The following is an 18,277-nucleotide window of genomic DNA, read 5'->3' on the forward strand; positions in this document are numbered from 1 at the left end:
TAGGCAAGAACATTTTTTTTGAAATAATACGCTTGCAATGTACTTTGATAAAAAAATGTAATTGGACCCTATACACCTGATGCACAAAATAAAGGTGGTACACAAACATTAAACTCTTTATTCTGCACTGCATTACAAATGATAATAACACTTGAATGCCTTTTTTAATTCTTAAAATCATTTTTCTCATGAAAGCATGTGCATGGTTATTATCCATTAATTAAAAACAACACATGAATGATTTTTTTCCTTTTATACAAATGTTCCAAGATGTTACAACCAGAAACTTCATCACAATATGCGATTGGCTGACAAACTATTACATAATATGGACTTAGGTGCTTTACGATAAAGAGTTTCCCCCGCTTTATATTATAAAGCAGCCATCCGATAGAACCAGCTCACTGCACACTGGGGCCTGCAGCACAAACAAGCCCAAAATAAAAATGAGAGAAAAAAAGAGAAACAAATCCTGACATCGGTAGATCAACGAAACAAAGATGACCGGTAACCGGTGCACCCTCCGGCGAAGTACCACCGCACTCCTAGCACCCGAAGCGTTGCGTACCGAGCAACACCTTCAAGAAGGAATGCGACGACTACAACACTGCTGCCCGGACAATTCCTAGGGTTTCCCTCAGTACGCAGAGGACAGTGGGGAAGGTGTATACCCGACGCCCTTTAGGAAGGTCCGGCGGCGCCTGCAGGCGTCACCACATTGATGTCGGACGAGCCCTAGGGATTTCACCGACCCAAACAACCACCACTACCTCGGACGATCTGAAGTGCACCAACCAACCTGCCGCCCACCAGCCTTTGCCACCACGGTCACTGAACCAACTTCGTCGTCTCCTGAGGCCACCGACACGAGACCTGGAGGAGGGAAGAGGATCCCAGGGGCTCAGGGGCATCCGCAACTCAGCCGACGAGAGGGGACAACCTTCGTCGCTGCCACGAAGTCGACCGGATGTGACGGCAGGGGCCTAGCAGGCCCCTACTGGCCCGACCAGGCCCAAATGGGTCTGGGCAACTCCTACTGCCACACTGCAGCACATCGGCCGACAAAAGCCGCCACCACCCGCACCCCTCGATGCCTCGCCACGACTACCAGGGAGCCACACCGCCGCGCATCGGACCGTCAGCCCGCCCCAACCCAGATAGGGCCCAAAAGGGCCCAGATCTGGGCGGAGTGGAGGCCGCTAGCCAGCAGCACCACCACGCGCCCCACAGCCAACAGTCGCGCCGCCGCATCAGGGGTACCCACGACCGCAAATCGCGAGCGGGGAAAGAATGGACCGCCTCCGCCCGAGGAGCACTACCGCCATCAGGAGGCCCCCGCGGCCCCAACGCGCGAGCGGGGAAAGAACGGCCCGCCTTCACTAGCACCGCATGGGAATGGCCCGGCGGACCACGCCGGCAACGGCAAGGGAAAAGATTGGGAGGGGATGGAGGAGAGGGGTGGGGGTCGGGGATTCGCATGTCGCCTGCGAGGAGGGAGGCGAGCGAGCGAACAGATCGAATCAGTGTAGACGTTTTTCTAGGTGCTTGAAACCATACAATTTACCATTTAGAAACTATTACAAAAAAACACATCTTCTAGAACATGCTACTCCTACCTCTCTTGTGATAGGTAGATAATAACATTTATTGTTTAGAATTTCATTGGCATTTATCTTTATTTTTATCATAATTTTCTAGTTTTGTTTAAGTCATGTAACTTCATATTTGGTGTATCGGCTCAAAAGGATTTTCACATAAAACCCAAGGAAATGTGTGTGTGTGTGTGTGTGTGTTGTAATACGAGCTATTACATACAAGGGAAGTGAGCAACCAACCCTAATTCGACATAAACTCAGACATTAACATCAAATATAAGGGTGAATGACATGCAACATCAATTGCAAATAAGAGGGCTAAAACTTGCCCAGAAAATATACTCCATATGTTCCTAAATTTAAGTCTTTTTAGAGATTCTAATACAAACTACATACTTATGTATATAGACATATTTTAGAAACGAACTACATACTTATGTATATAGACATATTTTAGAAAATGTAGATTCACTCGTTTTGCTCCGTATGTTAGTCCTCATTGGAATATCTAAAAAGACTTGTATTTAAGAACGGAGGGAGTAAGGCACAACTCACAAGTTTACAACACATTTTTCCTGTGTTAGCACAAAAGTCAAAGAATACATGGTAGGATTAAAGAGAGAAGGTTTATAACATTAGTCTTGCCGGTTGTTCATAATTCTATTAGCAAGAGGGAGAGAGAGAATTGGCACCCCCAAATTGTCTTCGTATGTCTTGCTATCCCAAAACCCAGGCCATATGTGAGGAGGAAATGGAGTAAGGATGTCTATGAACAGCACGCCACAACAGGCCAAAAAAGGCACAATTTTCTAAAATATTACTCCCTCTGTAAACTATAATATAAGAGTGTTTAGATCACTACGCTCTTGTATTATTTTACGAAAGGAGTACAAGGCACCCCAAAGATATTGATGGTATGAATTGCTATGAACTTAAATGCTACAATCAACCAAAAAGCTACCAGCGTGCTTCTCCATTTTGAGCTAGTCCACCTATTGAGGACTTCTTGATTAAAACCTGCAATCGTTCAAGATAGCCTGCAAAACAGGAGTTTTATGTCAGTAAATAATGTAAAAATAATAATTTCAGTTGAGTTAAAAGGCTTAAATTGAAAACCAACAAATATAAGCAGGCTTATTTCATACTGCTATTTTAATGAGCACCAATAACCTCCTAGTCAACATCATAATATATCATCCAAAATCATATTAACTATTTTGAGCCAACTTTATACTACTTATGAATATAAATAATATAATTAATTAACAAACATTGGATTGTAACAAACGTGAAAAACACTTCATGTTTCAAGAAATACGAATAAGTTGTTTAGTTCATCATCGTTACATGTATAAATGGCGAAAACACGCTATGAATAAGAGAAATAACAAATAAGGATAGAGAGTTGTTAAGTTCATCAAAGTGTTTATTTGCTTTAATGTAGAAATAAGGTAACATCCCCTGTAAAAGAATAATTTTATCGACAAACGGATTCCCACCAGTTCTTAAAAAATGGCTATGTGGTTGACTTGGAAGGCATTTCATAACATGTATATTTTTTGAGGATGACTACCTAAAAAAAGGACCAAAAACATCACTTGGTACATTCAGATAGCAACAGCGAACTAAGCTCCTCGGGCACATCCGCAATTATCAGTGAGTCCTCATGCCGTCCAGCTCTGGCAGCCAAGCTCATGTGCTAGACAGTTTTGTTCCCTCTTGATGGCCTTGGCCTGAACTGAACTGAAGATCCGGCTTGTGTTTTTTATCTCACTAACAACCTAGAAAACAATCCGATCGGCTTGATCTGGCTTGTCCCAATTCATTTGCAATCATTTTGATGTCAGTCTCAATGATCAGTGGGCCTTGGTACAGTCTCGACAGCGATACCAGACCCATCAGGATAGCTTGCCCCTCTGCCTCTTCAACTGATATGCATTTATTCATCGATTTACTCGCCGAGAAGACAACATGCCCCGTATGATCCCGTGCGATCCCGCCAGCCTAGGCTTGGCCCGTGCCTGACAAAAAGGCAGCGTCAGTGTTCAGTTTTACAACACCTTCAGGCGGCTCTTTCCACTGGGCATTTGGCTCGGCGTTCGGATGATTCCTAGGTGTGGTGTGTCTGCATAGATGCAGACAGGGACCAGCAACTCTTGTTTCCCTGTCCAACAACAGATAGCGACAAATTCCTGATTTCCTCCTCATACTGCACAAGGAACATCACCGATCTCGAAATGGTTTCTTTGCCATCACTGTGGATACAGTTATCTCGTAGAAACCAGGCTCTCCATAACAACAACATATTTTTCTTTCTTATCTCTGAATCATACTTGTCCAGTAGGATTTGTAGCCAGTCTGTTCCAGTGTACCAGAACTCCTTTTCTTCTGGAAGCCTCCACTCTTTCCTCATGGCAAATCTCAACGCCTTACTTTTTGTGCATGATATAACAACATGATATTCATCTTCCTCCCCATTCCCACATATGTCACACACACTATCTTGAACAATAGTACGCCTGCATAACATGTATATTTGCCTCAACATCAGAATGGATGGTAGAATTACATAAGAGCACTTTGTACATTTCAGAGATACAACTTTCTGAAGGAACTGTGTCAATACAACAACAACAAAGCCTTTAGTCCCAAACAAGTTGGGGTAGGCTAGAGGTGAAACCCATAAGATCTCGCAACCAACTCATGGCTCTGGCACATGGATAGCAAGCTTCCACGCACCCCTGTCCATAGCTAGCTCTTTGGTGATACTCCAATCCTTCAGATCTCTCTTAACGGACTCCTCCCATGTCAAATTCGGTCTACTCCGCCCTCTCTTGACATTCTCCGCACGCTTTAGCCGTCCACTATGCACCGGAGCTTCTGGAGGCCTGCGCTAAATATGCCCAAACCATCTCAGACGATGTTGGACAAGCTTCTCTTCAATTGGTGCTACCCCAACTCTATCTCGTATATCATCATTCCGGACTCGATCCTTCCTCGTGTGGCCACACATCCATCTCAACATACGCATCTCCGCCACACCTAACTGTTGAACATGTCGCCTTTTAGTCGGCCAACACTCAGCGGCATACAACATTGCGGGTCGAACCGCCGTCCTATAGAACTTGCCTTTTAGCTTTTGTGGCACTCTCTTGTCATAGAGAATGCCAGAAGCTTGGCGCCACTTCATCCATCCGGCTTTGAACTGTGTCAATGATTCCCACAAAAAATATAGTGTCTGATACTGGGAAATGTAATAGCACACTAAGTCATAATTCTGAATGCTTAGGAATCTGGAGAGTGTTATTTCTTCGAAAAAATGGACAAAGCAAATGAGCATGGTCCAATGCAGGTTCTGCAACTTCTGTTTTACGTGTGTTTTTATAAATAATTTATCGGAAACACAAAGGAAGACAATATGTTTGAGTAGGTAATGATATGTTTTAGAAGATGATGGCTTCCTAATATTTAAGCACATAACTGAAATTTTCTGAACCATGGGAGATGGATCGGAGGTACAGTAGAAGAATGAACAAATAGATTTTATTTCTATTTTCCACAACCTACATGTACAACAATGAGAAGTTCCTCGAGAACCAAGCTTACAACAGTGAATAAGATGGGAAAGCAATATGGCAATTTAATGTCTCATCGACCCTGCAAGTTGGCAGCATCCCAAGTGATGATCAATTTTAAACATAATCTTTAACTGCAAGAATGACTACACTACAATTCTATTGTTAAAGATATATTCCTAACACGTGAAGAAGAGGGAAAAGCAATTTGGCAATTTAATGTCCCATCGACCCTGCCTGTTGGCAGCATCCCAAGTAATGATCGATTTTAAACATAATCTGTAACTACAATAATGTGTACAATACAATTCATCATTTCTTTATTCTAGGCATTTTTTTACTCACTCCGTCCCAGTTAGCATCTCAAACAGTGAATAAGAACTCCTATCAGACACTCCAAGTTTTATGTTACCATCTAATTAAACTGTGAACCTGAGAAATGGTTAGGAGCCGGAGAGGTACCTGGAGGGAGGAGGCCGGAGAGCCTGGAGGTCATCAACATGCGGGTATTATGCGATCGTGGAATTGCTGGTGCCACGACGACGAGCAACCTTTCCCCATCGCATTGCCATCATCGCCACCGCTGGCCTCCTCCGACTGATTGCGCTGCCAACGTCGCAACAGGTCGTGATACTGAGGAAAATGGGAGATGGTGGTCGGGTGTGGGTGTGGGTCTAGGGATACAAAGCAACCCTCCCAACTGTTATTGTGTTTTTGTGCTTCACAAATCAATTCATAATGTCAACGTTATGACCATGCTAGAAAATCAACTTACTGGGAAATTTATTTGAATAAACAACTAAAGTACAAATGTACTTAAAATAACAGTTTTGATCAAATTCACTAAAAAATACCATGCACCATATTACTATGTATATTATACAAGGTCAAGGCTGATTCAAGTAAGGTTGTTACCTAGTAGTATGACAATTATAACCACTTGCAAACTCTACAAGCGAGAGACAGTGTTACTTGCAGGAGCCCAAGGTGAGACTTTTTCAGGTAACTCCATGTATATGTGTGCAGTAATTTGCACAAGAACGTAACATCACCCTATATGCAATATGATTTCAGAGTGAAACATATGATTATTTGCTATTGGACCAACCAAGTGTGGTTTCAACTCCACATGAGAAATACCATGTAGGAACTGAAACATACATCCGAGCATACAAAACCAAAGAGTCAAGCAATATTTTTTTCTTCGCGAATACGCAAAGGTTGCGTATCATTTCATTGATAGAAGAAGATAAGAGTGAGTACAGGTGATGGTACAACACATGACACGAACGCGACAGGCATGAACATGGTGCCCGGAGCAGAGAGACATGGGATGCTCGGCCCAGAGAGAAAAACAACACAGCGAAAAATCGCTTCCCAGGAAGCAACCCAAACCAAAACAACATGACGACCAACATCTCAAAAACCACCGCCGAGGACGCCGCAAGCAAACAAGACAGCGCCTTCACGAAGGAGAACGACGCCGAGACGCCGTCGCCGCCCGATCCGGATAGCCGGATCTAGGGTTTCCCCTGATGCTCGAAGATTGGCACATATGCCGGCCATAGCAACGCCTCCAAGAAGGGGACGGCACCCGTGGGTGTCGCCACTGCTAGCATCGAAGGATCGAGCAAGGATTTCTCCTGGCCAGAGTCTGAGCAATCCCAAGCCATCGGAGCAAGATTCAGAGAAGAGGAAGCCAAGTCATCGGTCGGAGCCGCCACCACGGGAAAGGGAGCCACGGCCGCTGCCAAATGAAGCACCGGACGTCGCCGGACGCGTGAGCTACAGATCACGCGGAAGGAGGTGGGCGAGGTTTGGCGGCTGGGAGAAAATGGGAGGAGGTGTAGGGGAAGTGGAGGTGGCCGAGGACCCGGACAAGCCAGGATCTGGAGAGGAGCGCAGATCCGGGCCGTCCGGACCGGAGCCGTAGAGATGCCAACAAGCCAAGGAGCCGGAAAAGAGGCGCAACTCCAGGAGCAAGCGGGAGCCAGAGCCGCGCCGGGGTGGATGACGACCAACCGAGAACACCTGCAGGGGATGGTGCGGAGCCGCCAAACGGCCGGCGAACCGGAGGAGATGGAAGGGACGCAGCACACGCAGAGCACCGGATCTGGAGCTGCATCGGCCAACCATGGGGGAGAGCAGGATGGGGCGTGTCCATGGCTGCCAAGCCGAAGCCACACCTGCAGGGGAGGCGAGGGGGGAAGGGGACTCGCGCCAGCCCCGCTCCCGGCCGGCGCGCTGCGGGAGGCAACCGCCCCGAGCAACCTATGCAACCAAGGGATGTGGATCTGTAGCTCGGGGGGGGGGGGGGGGGAGGGGGGCGCAGCGCAAGACGGGGGCACGTTGGAGTAGATCGAGGGCCTGGCGCGGCCGCGCCGGCCAGCCCGACGGCGGCGGGGATGATGGAGCGGTCGGATGGGGGTGGGGGAGCCCGAAGCGGGAGCGAGTCGGAGAAGAAAGGCCCCGCCGCCGCCATCCCAGGGTCCGGCGCGGCTTCGCCGGCCAGCCCTCCAGCGGCGGCGGCGCGGGAGTGGGCCGAGGGGAGGCTTCGGGGGGCGGCGGCTAGGGTTCCCCCGTGTCGCCCGCTTCGGGCGACGCGGGGGTCGGGCAGGTGATTGGAAAAATTCAAGCAAGAATTTGATAGGGCATCTATGGCACGATAACATTCAGTCACGTTGGTATGCAGTGTTGGTAGAGCGAAATGTGTCAATGCCATGATAACATCCACATGTCCACCGTCATGACTCCCCGGCTCCTCCTGTCAACCACGCGCCTCTGCCAGCAGCAGCGCCAGCAAGAATACCCTGTGTGGTCATTAGAAATCTGTGGGGTCTCCCTTAACCTATTCAGCAAGCTACCATCGACCTTATTGAAGTCCATAAGACAAAGAGACGAACATCTTGTTCTGCTGAAAAGCAACAATATGCTGGAAGACGGCCGCAACCGTCATGTGCTGGAAAACTCCCAGTTCTAACTTCTAACAATACTAACCTCATTCTCCATGCATAACCAACCTTCATGTACTGTATGTAGTGGTTATCTATGCTAATCATTTTTTTGGATTCACAAAACTCCACATTGTAAAACAATTCTGGACACCTTAATGCAGGAGTTTAGTTTATAAAACTGGAAGAAATTCTTAAAATTTTCAAAAAAATTACATTCGAAAGAGTACAGAACCACTCAAAACTCTGTTTTTTGACACACAAAAATTCTGGTAGCTTGCCACTGTAAATTGCGTGTGTGATTGGAAAACTATATTTTATGGTATTATATATAGTAAGAGTCGTCGAAACCATCAAAGGAACAGAGGAAACAATAGCAGAAATGAATACAAAAAGAAATCTGATCTATATCACACTCCACTATAAAACAACAGTGCATCATTTAATGATGATATACTAATGAAGTATTTTCACAAAGCATACCTCTGGAGCAATTGGTGAAATTCCAATAACACAAGCAACTCCATAGATGATATATACTGACACTCGCATCATTTGACATTATGTGTAGTCAGTACGAGTGTATGAAAGTACAAAAGAACAAGCTACAACATTTTAGACCAGAGATTACATCAATTTTCAGTTAGCATGGCAATATGGCAAATGCCTAGCAATCTATGATTGTTATTTTCTAGCACAAGATTATAAACAACTTGAAAAAAAGCTTACGCTATATCAAGTGCTAGGAGTGTCAATATAAGAGCTCTCTTTCCCTACGTACATCTAGTGAGATAATTCTTTGATAGGCTAAATAAGTAGCTCACCCATCCATGTACTACACAACTATCAACTGCCACAAAATGGAAAAAAAGGAGCCACCTAAGAATGATGAGGTAGCACCTCAGGAAATTACTAGGGGTGACTTAATTAAGATCCATAAGGTAAGCCACAAGCATTGATGTAGAATCTGAACAATAGTGAGCAAAGAATGAGTCAAAAATATACTCACGGTGAGGTGAAAAAGTAAAAGCAAATACAACAAGAGAGTTGTAGTTACTAAACAAGGATCAGAAGAAATAGAAAAAAGGTGTTCTTTTTATCAACACCGAAGAACCAAAAAACTTTGTGACTATATTTGTCATCCTGAGTGAGCTTAAAATAGGTATTGTGATAAACACAAGGTTTTGGTTAATGAAATAAGTATGGATGGAGAAGGAGATTGTTGGAGAGAGCTTCAGGTACAGCCAGAAATGCACGCATCCAGAGAGTGGTTTTCTGCATATGTAGATTGAGCAGCTAAATGAAAAGGCCTCACAAAATATGAAGAGTCCAGAACATGGATCTGGGGTCAAGCCATTTGAGTACGACATTTTGGAGTTCAGAACTGAAATATGGGGATTCAGATTTACTCAGGGTAGGAGGGTATGTGTGGGCTGTGCTATATCGACATACACCAGATGATGAAAAATCATATGTTTGGACAAAAATGCACTATAATTTCATCTTAGAATCAATATGGATTCTACCATAGAATTTAATAAACATGGTCACCAGAAAACTGAACTTTACCTTGCCGGAAGAAAGAGAGACTCGAGGGAACTCAACAGTCAATGAGCTGCAGGTCATCTTCTCCACAGGGAACAGAGGAAGGAGTGCTGCTCGCCGACCTCTCATAATCCTTGCCAACCATCTAACTGTCGCCATCATCCACCAGCATACCACGCCGATTGCGGCACCTCATGTTGTCATGCACGCAGCGGCAGACCTAGCAGCATAGATCAAAGAGTATTATATAAAACTGTAGCAATTCATATCTAAACCATTATTTTTCAATCACACACACATATACCCAAATGGAATCGATAACAAACTTACAAAATATAGCTGACACCACTAATGTACTAGGCTACTCAATGCCACAATAACAAAACCAATCAACCAGGTACTCAAGTAGCATTATTTACAACAGTAGTCACTTCAGATTCAAAAGGTGTAGACAGAATGGACAAGCTTAATATCTAGTCTTTCTTGTAGTCTAACCTCACCCGACATTGATGCTAGATAGATGGAATTGCACATATTTAAACTTGGTTCTCCTAGTATTGAAAATCTCCACATGCATCAACTAATTCATCAGTGGCAAAAAGGAGCTTTCGATGGAAGAAAAAGAAATAAAAACCCTGCAGAAAATTGACTGTTGGCAGCAGTGGACGGGAACGACCAACAATAAAACAGCAAAAGCTTGTGTAGTTAACCTGTGTACCATGACCTGGCTCATCGTAATACCATGACCTAGCTAGTTAATTGTCCGTCGCCGATGCTCCCAAATCCTCACGATACACACAAGGAACATCAGGCCATATGCACTCCTCACGATACCTTGGTCTCTTGACCTTCGAGTTCATAAAAGGAAGGTAGTCTGACAAGCAACTTCATTAGATCAGGTTCAGCCTTTCAGGTACCTAATAAGAAATAAAAACATATTCGTTAGGTGGCAACTTGAATACCAACGATGACTGGATCGGCACCATGGCGCCTGCAGCCGCCTCTCTTCGCCAAAAAGCAAATCCCCACCGAGAAGGCCGAGCCGTGTGGAGCGGGCCGTGAGGAGTGGCGAAAAGGGGAGAGATCAAAGGACCGGAGGTAGCGATGGTTTCCATAGGCGACCTTGTCCTCGGTGGCAGTGGTGGCCCCCCTGTAGTCGGCTCGGATCATAGACGGGGGTGGTTGGAGACGGCGGGCCGATGCGCTCAACGGCGAGATCCGACAGGCAGCGTGTGGTGGAGGGAGGGGAAGGAGGCGGCCGCGCCACGGATGAAAGCTCTATTCCTGAATCGTGAAACTTGTAGTAATAAATGAGATAAGAGTACTTGATCATCAATTCTAAAGCTGCCGTCTTGCTCACAACCTTGGATTTCTTGGTGAACTCTATACATCCACTACAAGACAGTGTCTAGTTTCAGTTATCTGAACATGAGTACTGAATTGATTCAGGCAAGATACGATTGTCAAGAAAAAAAAGATAGTAAAGACTGTTCTAAGTTTCTCTCATAGCAGCATGAGGTTCTTAACTGTGCACTTTGCCTGAAGCTGAAACAAAGTTGCAAGATAGGAGTACATTTTTTTCCTAATCCTGGATATTGATAAACATTGCATGAGATAATCCTGAATATTACAACTTGTAATGATCAATGAGACAAGAGTACTTGATCCTTAATTTTTAACCCATCATCTTGATCATAACCTTGGATTTCTCAGTGAAATCTATACATCTATCATTTTATATTACCAACAAACACCTAATCCTGACAGTTATTGTAGAAAAATAATATACAGTAAATGGTAACTGTACGAACACCTAATTCTGAAAGATACAACTTGTAATGATGAATGAGATAAGAGTACTCAATCCTCGTATTGGTCAAAACCATAGATTTCTCAGTGAACTTCATTTGTCTGTCGGTACAGTATGTATTTCCAACAAAGACTACACACAACAGTGTCTAATTCAGTTATCTGAATAATGTCTACTGATTTCATTCAGGCAAGCAACAACCAAAAAAGTTGTGACAACTAAATTCAATCTACAACTTTACATCAAAAGGTTCAAACATTTGTTCAAGGAAATGAATGCAACCTCGGAGTTTAGCAGGAAACGAAATATAACATCACACACTGTGATTCTTTAACATGGTTCTCCTCTCAGTACACGTATATATCAATCAAAAAGGTATTTTGATTGATTCATGTGCCTACTAACATGCAGACTGCTTGCCTACAGAGACAAGATGGGGGTGAGAGAGAAGGAGGGAGAGGGATATGGCTTACCACCTACAGCGGGGATGAGGAAGAACCTGCAACAACAGCAGCTTCTCTTTGGCCGGGCCCCTTCATGCATGCAGAGCAGATCGGAGGGAGCAAACTGACTGCATATATAGACCACACACACGAATCAGATGTGGAGATGAAGAAGGCCAGAAGAAGAGAAGGGATTCATGGCATACCCTTGCGGAAGTTGCCGCTCTTGCTCTCGGAGGAGAGGAAGATGCTGCGGATCCTGAGCTCGGTCACCATGGCCGCCCGCGGGCTAGGGTTTCGGGCGCGAGCAGGGAGGGATGGATGGGTGTGGAGGTGAAAGGAGGAGGGCGCGGTGGTGGCGGCGGTGGTGGGAGGAGGAGGACTCCTCTGCCGCTGCCTGGTCGTGGTGGCGCCAATGCGGGAACGCCGGTGCGGATCTGATCATGGCCGGCGGCTGGGATGTAGGCGGTCGGCGCGGTGAAGTAGGTGGTCGGCATCCAGTGGAGGGAGGCGACCGGCTATGAGGGGCGAGAGGTGGCCGGCGATGGGGGAGGGAGGCAGCCAACGCACCGGCGGCGGCGGATGCTCGTGCAGGAGGGAGGGTGAGATGCGTGAATCGGGTAGGGATCGTGGAGAGGCGTGCGGGGATGGTTTTCTCTGCACTGTAAAACCAGTGGGAGGGGGACGAATAAAAACCGGCGAAAAAAACCGACGAAAAAAAACCCAACGAAAATAGGAGGTGGGAGCGGGGGAATTGAAGGTGGGAGGGAGGATGAAAATAAACCAGAAGAGGTGGGACGAAAATTAAATCCGGAACGCGACCTACCAATTAAGACATTAGGAGTAGAGATTTACGGGCTAATCAGGAATTGGATGCGAGTCCGTTGAAGATTGCCCATGTGTAGTATTATTGTACTTTGTTTGCTTTGTATACAGTACATTGCATCAGGAGACACTATCAGGAGGTTAGAGCAACTCCAACGCGCCGACTCAAACGAACTATAATTTTCTTCGCTCTTTATTCGTTTGGGTCAGGCCGGCGAACGCCCACGACCGTTTGTCCATTTGGATCGGCGCATGAGCCTAACGCTAACCTGGTCTATTTTGACGGCGCGTGGGAAAAAATACCAAAAATATTTTAAAAATAAAAACAAACAATAATTAAACATTAAAGCCGGCCACGAAGACCGGCGAGAGTCCACGCGTCCACATTACATTAATTAAACATTAAAGAAAGCTACACTACAAGGATGGCGCGCTGCCCTAGGCGTCCTCCTCGTTGACGTCGGGGCCGGTGATGTCGATCAACGTCGGCATAGGGCTGGCCCAGGGGAACGCCGTGTTCCAGATGACGGCAATGTCGGCCCCAGGATGTGCTGCCGCGGGTTGTGCCGCCGCACCCTGGGCCTGGCGCGCCTCCACCTCCACCTCGCGCTGCTCCTCCTCGGCGTCGCGCTTCAGCTGCTCTAGGTACTCACCCTTGTGGCGCTCTTCGGCCAGCCCCGGATGGCACCATTGCTCGAGGTATGCCACCTCCTACACCTCGTATCGACGGGGTGCTCACCCACTTGCGTACTACTCCATTCAGGAGTAGCGCTCAGGGGCGGAGCTGGGCCTTGAGCACCCAGGGCCTAGGCCCGGGACGTGGAAAATTTAGCAGGCTATAATTATATATGTTTGTCTACAGGTCAGGGTGCAGCCCAGCGAAAGAAAGAAGGCCCAAAACCTTATAGGTTGTATGTCTTGCAAGAAACGACGCTCGCACGAGGCAACCCACCCCACGATCTAATCTAACTCGCACGCACGCACAGGAGACGTCACGCAGCGTTGTTGCTGAATAAAAGGAGAATACAACGCCCGCGCGGCCGCCGCCGACTCGCACGCACGCAGGACGGCTCGATCGATCTCCACTCCAGCGCTGACGCCGCCGTCCGCCGTGGTCGCCCTCCTGTCCTGTGCATCGTTCGCCCGCGTGGCGCACCATCCACTGGCTGGTTCACTGTTGGCTGCCGCACCTTATATTTTCTTTGATGCATTCCGTGTTTCCCTCTTCGATGCCTTCTATCCGTGTATGAACTGTTTCAAACTGAAATTTAATTGAAATGGTATGTGTGTGTATGTATCCAGTTATATATCTAAGGTATTGTTGAACTCAAATTGATGTAATTGCTAATTTCACTTTATTTGTATAAAAAAAAGGATGAAATTTTTATCAGCGGTGTCTACAACAGGGTGTCTACACCTATCATTTCAGATGAAAGGAATAGGATGAGTGATGACTTGCTGTATTTTGAGCGAGATGTATTTGCAAGTAATGATGATGATATTCTATACGGCTTTTAATCATATAGGTCTCACAAAGTTCTTTTACCTCGTTGAAGTGGTAATTTTTTAGATTTGTATCAGTGATATCACTCGATGTTTATGCATTTTCTTATGAAATGTTGCGTTTGATGTCTTGTAGGTGTTGGCTCTTCTTCCGCCGTTGATAAGGTTATGCGAGGGACTGATGAAGAAAGCCATTGATCTGGTACTCTTTCTTACCACATACTCTCTCCGTTTCAAAATAAGTGACTCACCTTTATACTGACTTTATACTAAAGTTAGTACAGTACTTTACTTGTAGTTTTTCATTTTTATCTATTTTGTTGTATCGATAAGCATGGTGAAAAAAATATGAAAAATTACAATTGAGCCATATTTTGTATGGAGTATCTTTTGAGGTAGATAATAGGCTTATGGGCGTTAAGTGTTTCCCTCATGGTGAAAAAAATAAGCCCAGGGCTTACTCCAATCCTGGCTCCGCCACTGGTAGTGCTCAACAGGGGTCGGCTCCGGCTCAGCCTTGACTGGGGACGGCGGGGCCAGCGGCGGCACGATACAGTCGCCGGCCGCGGACAGCGCCATGGCATCCGCCATGCGTGCCTGGTACACCTCCCTGCGCCGCTCGTCCTCCTCGCTCTCCCAGAGGACAGCCGCCATGGACGCCTGGTAGGCGGCTTCCGCCTCTTAGTCCTCGCCGCGAATGACGATGGGCGGCGGCGGGGAGCTACAGGAGACTTCGCGGATGTTGCGTCGCCTGGCCTCTTCGTGCTCGAAGGTAAACCAACGCACCCAGTAGGGCGAGTCGGCGTTGTAGGCGAAGTCGCGGCGCTGCTCCATCGTCAGCAACGCCTGCAGGCGCCGCACATCCTCTGCGTGCGCCCTTGGCGATCGCGGCGCCGCTGACACTGGGATCCTCTTCGGATCCAAGTGCCTGTCGTGCAGCAGGTGACATTGGGGTAGGGGAGAGGGACGCGGTGCTACCAGTGCCACTTCGCCTAGTGCACTAGCACGTTCACGCGGTGTCTCGGCTGACGGGAAGACGCCGACAGAGGCGAGGGCCTTGCCCTTGGCTTTGCCGTTGCCGGAGAAGAAACTCATTGTGTCGGTGGCTAGGTGGCTAGGGTTGCCGCCGACGAGGGAGCAGAGGGTGGCGAGATGGGAACGAGGGGCTTCTCGAAGCGGATGAGGACCCCCCCCCCCCCACGCTTGGCTTAAAAAAAGCCGACCGCCATCGCTGACGCGTGTGTCCAAGGTCATAAATTAAGCTGACCAAACTGACCGCTGGTAGTTGAACGGCCGTCAGGTGGGGACATGACGGACACTGAAAAGGCGTGCGACACATCTGGTTCGTGTTCGCGCCGATGCATTTGCGGCTTAAAATTTGGGCTGCAAATGCGTCGGCGCAGTCGCAAAACGGACACGTTTTAGGTTTAGGTCAGCACGTTGGGCCTTCATTTTTGTCCGCACCGATCTAAACGGAGGCAGCCGGGCGATTTGGATGGCTGCGTTGGAGTTGCTCTTAGGGCTCAAAATCTGAAGTTAACGGCAGCGAACTCCAGATGATTAGTGAGAGTATGAGAAAATGGGTCCCTTTGCTTCATGTGAAAGATGTGCTGCTGCGGCTGCATCTCTTACAGGACCAGGGAGAACATCAAGTACGGCTGCATCTGCTTCGGCGTCGTCGCCGTCGTGGTCGTCTTCGCCGTCCTCCTGGCCGCCTACGCCTTCCTCCGCCACGTCAGCATCATCGTGGAGGACGCCTCGCTGACCAGGTTTGCACTGCTGACCACCCCGGCGACGGCGCTCGCGTACAACCTCTCGCTGTCTCTCAACGTCCGCAACCCGAACTGGGCGATGAGCATCAAGAACACGGAGCCGTTCGAGGCCGCCTACAAGTTCGACGGCCAGCAGTTCGACCGCGTGCAGGTCTCTGACAAGGGCGACAAGCATCCCCCCAGGAAGACCATGGTTTACCGCCTTGACTCGGGATCAGACGGCGCCCTCGTGTCGCTGGGTAACGCCGGCGTGGTGGAGTACAAGAAGGAGAACGAGACAGGTGTGTTCGAGGTGGAGGTGGCGCTGACCCGCAAAGTGAGCTACACAGCGCGCTACACCAAGTGCAAGATCGAGGCCACCTGCAAGCTCAAGCTCAAGCTCGTGAAGCCGGAGACGACCACGGTGGTGTTCGAAAAAGTGAAATGCAAGCTAGAAAAGGCCGAGAAAAACTGCTAGATACTTCCTCTGTGTGTTTGTTTCTTTCCATTCAATGTATCTGGTATTTTTCCCACTCTTTGATGAAAGATGTGATGATACTTTTTGATGTTGTCTAATTCAGAAACAAAGTTCGATGGTACCATTAGATTCAATTTTTTCTTACGCATTTGTTCAATCTCATGAACTTTAAAAAATTTCTGACCCTGCTTAAATTCGCAGCGAGCCCGAAGGCTGAACCAGGACTTTGCCGGAGACAGGCGTTTCAGAAGTTTGGAACCATCCTCTCGCAAAACCAAAGCGGAGGCGGCGGCGCTGCAGATCCAGGGTGCACGCTGATGACTCCACCGCTCCCCTTCCTCTCCGGCCGCCATCTTGGCACTGCGAGGGGAGGGGAGCCCTGGTTTCTCAGTTGGGCGTTTAGTAATCCTAGATTTTCTAGTTTTTTCGAGTTTCTTCCGTTGATATCATGGTGGGGCTGATGTCGATGGTGCTTTTAGGAATAATGGTCTTCCAGCTCGTGCTCCTGCTTGTTGGTGGTGTTGTTGCCACTGATGAGAGGCTTGTGGAGTCCAAGTTGTTCGAGCGGCTTCGATCCGGCAGTGCATCTTGGTGTGATGGTGGGGATGGGCTGTTCTTGGAGTCGAGTGGTGATGACTGCTGCAGATTTGCGGAAGACGATGGAGGATTCAGCCGCCTGTTGAAGGGTGGGTTGGTGTTGGCCCCGAATCCGGCGTTCAAGAGGCTCGAAGGGCTTCTCCGGCCGATGTTCCTTATCGGGCTAGATCCAGCCTTCCGGGATTGCTGGCTATTGCGACTCGTTAACGCCTCATGGTGTGGACCAGCTTTTGGTGTTTTTCTTCTCCCGCGATGGCGAAGATCGCGGGTGCTAGGTAGTTGTGGCGAAGGCGGTATGCAACAGTACAACCACTTGTTTCTTCATTGTTTTCTGTTGCTTGTATGTATTTTATCCATGTATCATTACTATCATGAATACAAGTAATATATGCCTACGGGTGTACAATTTCGAAAAAAGGACCTCACCGGAGACGGGTGTCGGTGTCAAAACCGGCGGATCTCGGGTAGGGGGTCCCGAACTGTGCGTCTAGGATCGATGGTAACAGGAGACGGGGGACACGATGTTTTACCCAGGTTCGGGCCCTCTCTATGGAGGTAATACACTACTTCTTGCTTGATTGATCTTGATGAATATGAGTATTACAAGAGTTGATCTACCACGAGATCGTAATGGCTAAACCCTAGAAGCCTTGCCTGTATGACTATGGTAATGAATATATCCTTTCCGGACTAACCCCTCCGGTTTATATAGACGTAATGAATATATCCTTTCCGGACTAACCCCTCCAGTTTATATAGACTCCGGGGGGTCTAGGGTTTACATAGAGTCGGTTACATAAGAAGGAATCTTCATAGTCGGTCGCCAAGCTTGCCTTCCACGCCAAGGAGAGTCCAATCCGGCCACAGGTACAGTCTTTGGCCTTAATGTCTTCACAGCCCATCAGTCCGGCCCATGGATAACAGGCCGGACGCCCGAGAACCCATTAGTTCAGGACTCCCTCAGTAGCCCCTGAACCTGGCTTCAATGACGAGGAGTCCGGCGCGCAGATTGTCTTCGGCATTGCAAGGCAGGTTCCCTTCTATCCGAACTTCAAGATAGTCTTCGGATGCGATGATAGTATCCGGACCTGTCGCACACACACCATACATAACCCAGAGAGAACATATTCTTAGACAAGTCTAATCTGCTGACAGCTTTTTACAATATGACATCACGTCTGCCCGGTCATGATTCCAAACTGCT

At 47.6% G+C, this 18,277-nt stretch overlaps 1 protein-coding gene and 1 long non-coding RNA gene across 2 annotated transcripts; one reads left to right on the forward strand and one right to left on the reverse strand.

Annotated features, from left to right (window-relative positions):
- Positions 1-3,364: 3,364 nt before the first annotated feature.
- Positions 3,365-10,274, reverse strand: LOC125533756. The gene is made up of 3 exons (XR_007294350.1): positions 9,691-10,274; positions 5,633-5,889; positions 3,365-4,114 (listed from the first exon to the last, which is right to left on the reverse strand). It is a non-coding gene; the product is annotated as an uncharacterized LOC125533756 (long non-coding RNA).
- Positions 10,275-15,852: 5,578 nt separating this feature from the next.
- LOC125537469 (NDR1/HIN1-like protein 10) lies at positions 15,853-16,497 on the forward strand. Its single transcript, XM_048700788.1, has one exon. It carries the CDS (start codon positions 15,853-15,855, stop codon positions 16,474-16,476), a length of 624 nt encoding a protein of 207 aa, XP_048556745.1. The 3' UTR covers positions 16,477-16,497.
- Positions 16,498-18,277: the final 1,780 nt, after the last annotated feature.

This window comes from Triticum urartu, chromosome 2 (genome assembly GCF_003073215.2).
Source record: "Triticum urartu cultivar G1812 chromosome 2, Tu2.1, whole genome shotgun sequence".
NCBI classification, from domain to species: Eukaryota; Viridiplantae; Streptophyta; class Magnoliopsida; order Poales; family Poaceae; genus Triticum; species Triticum urartu.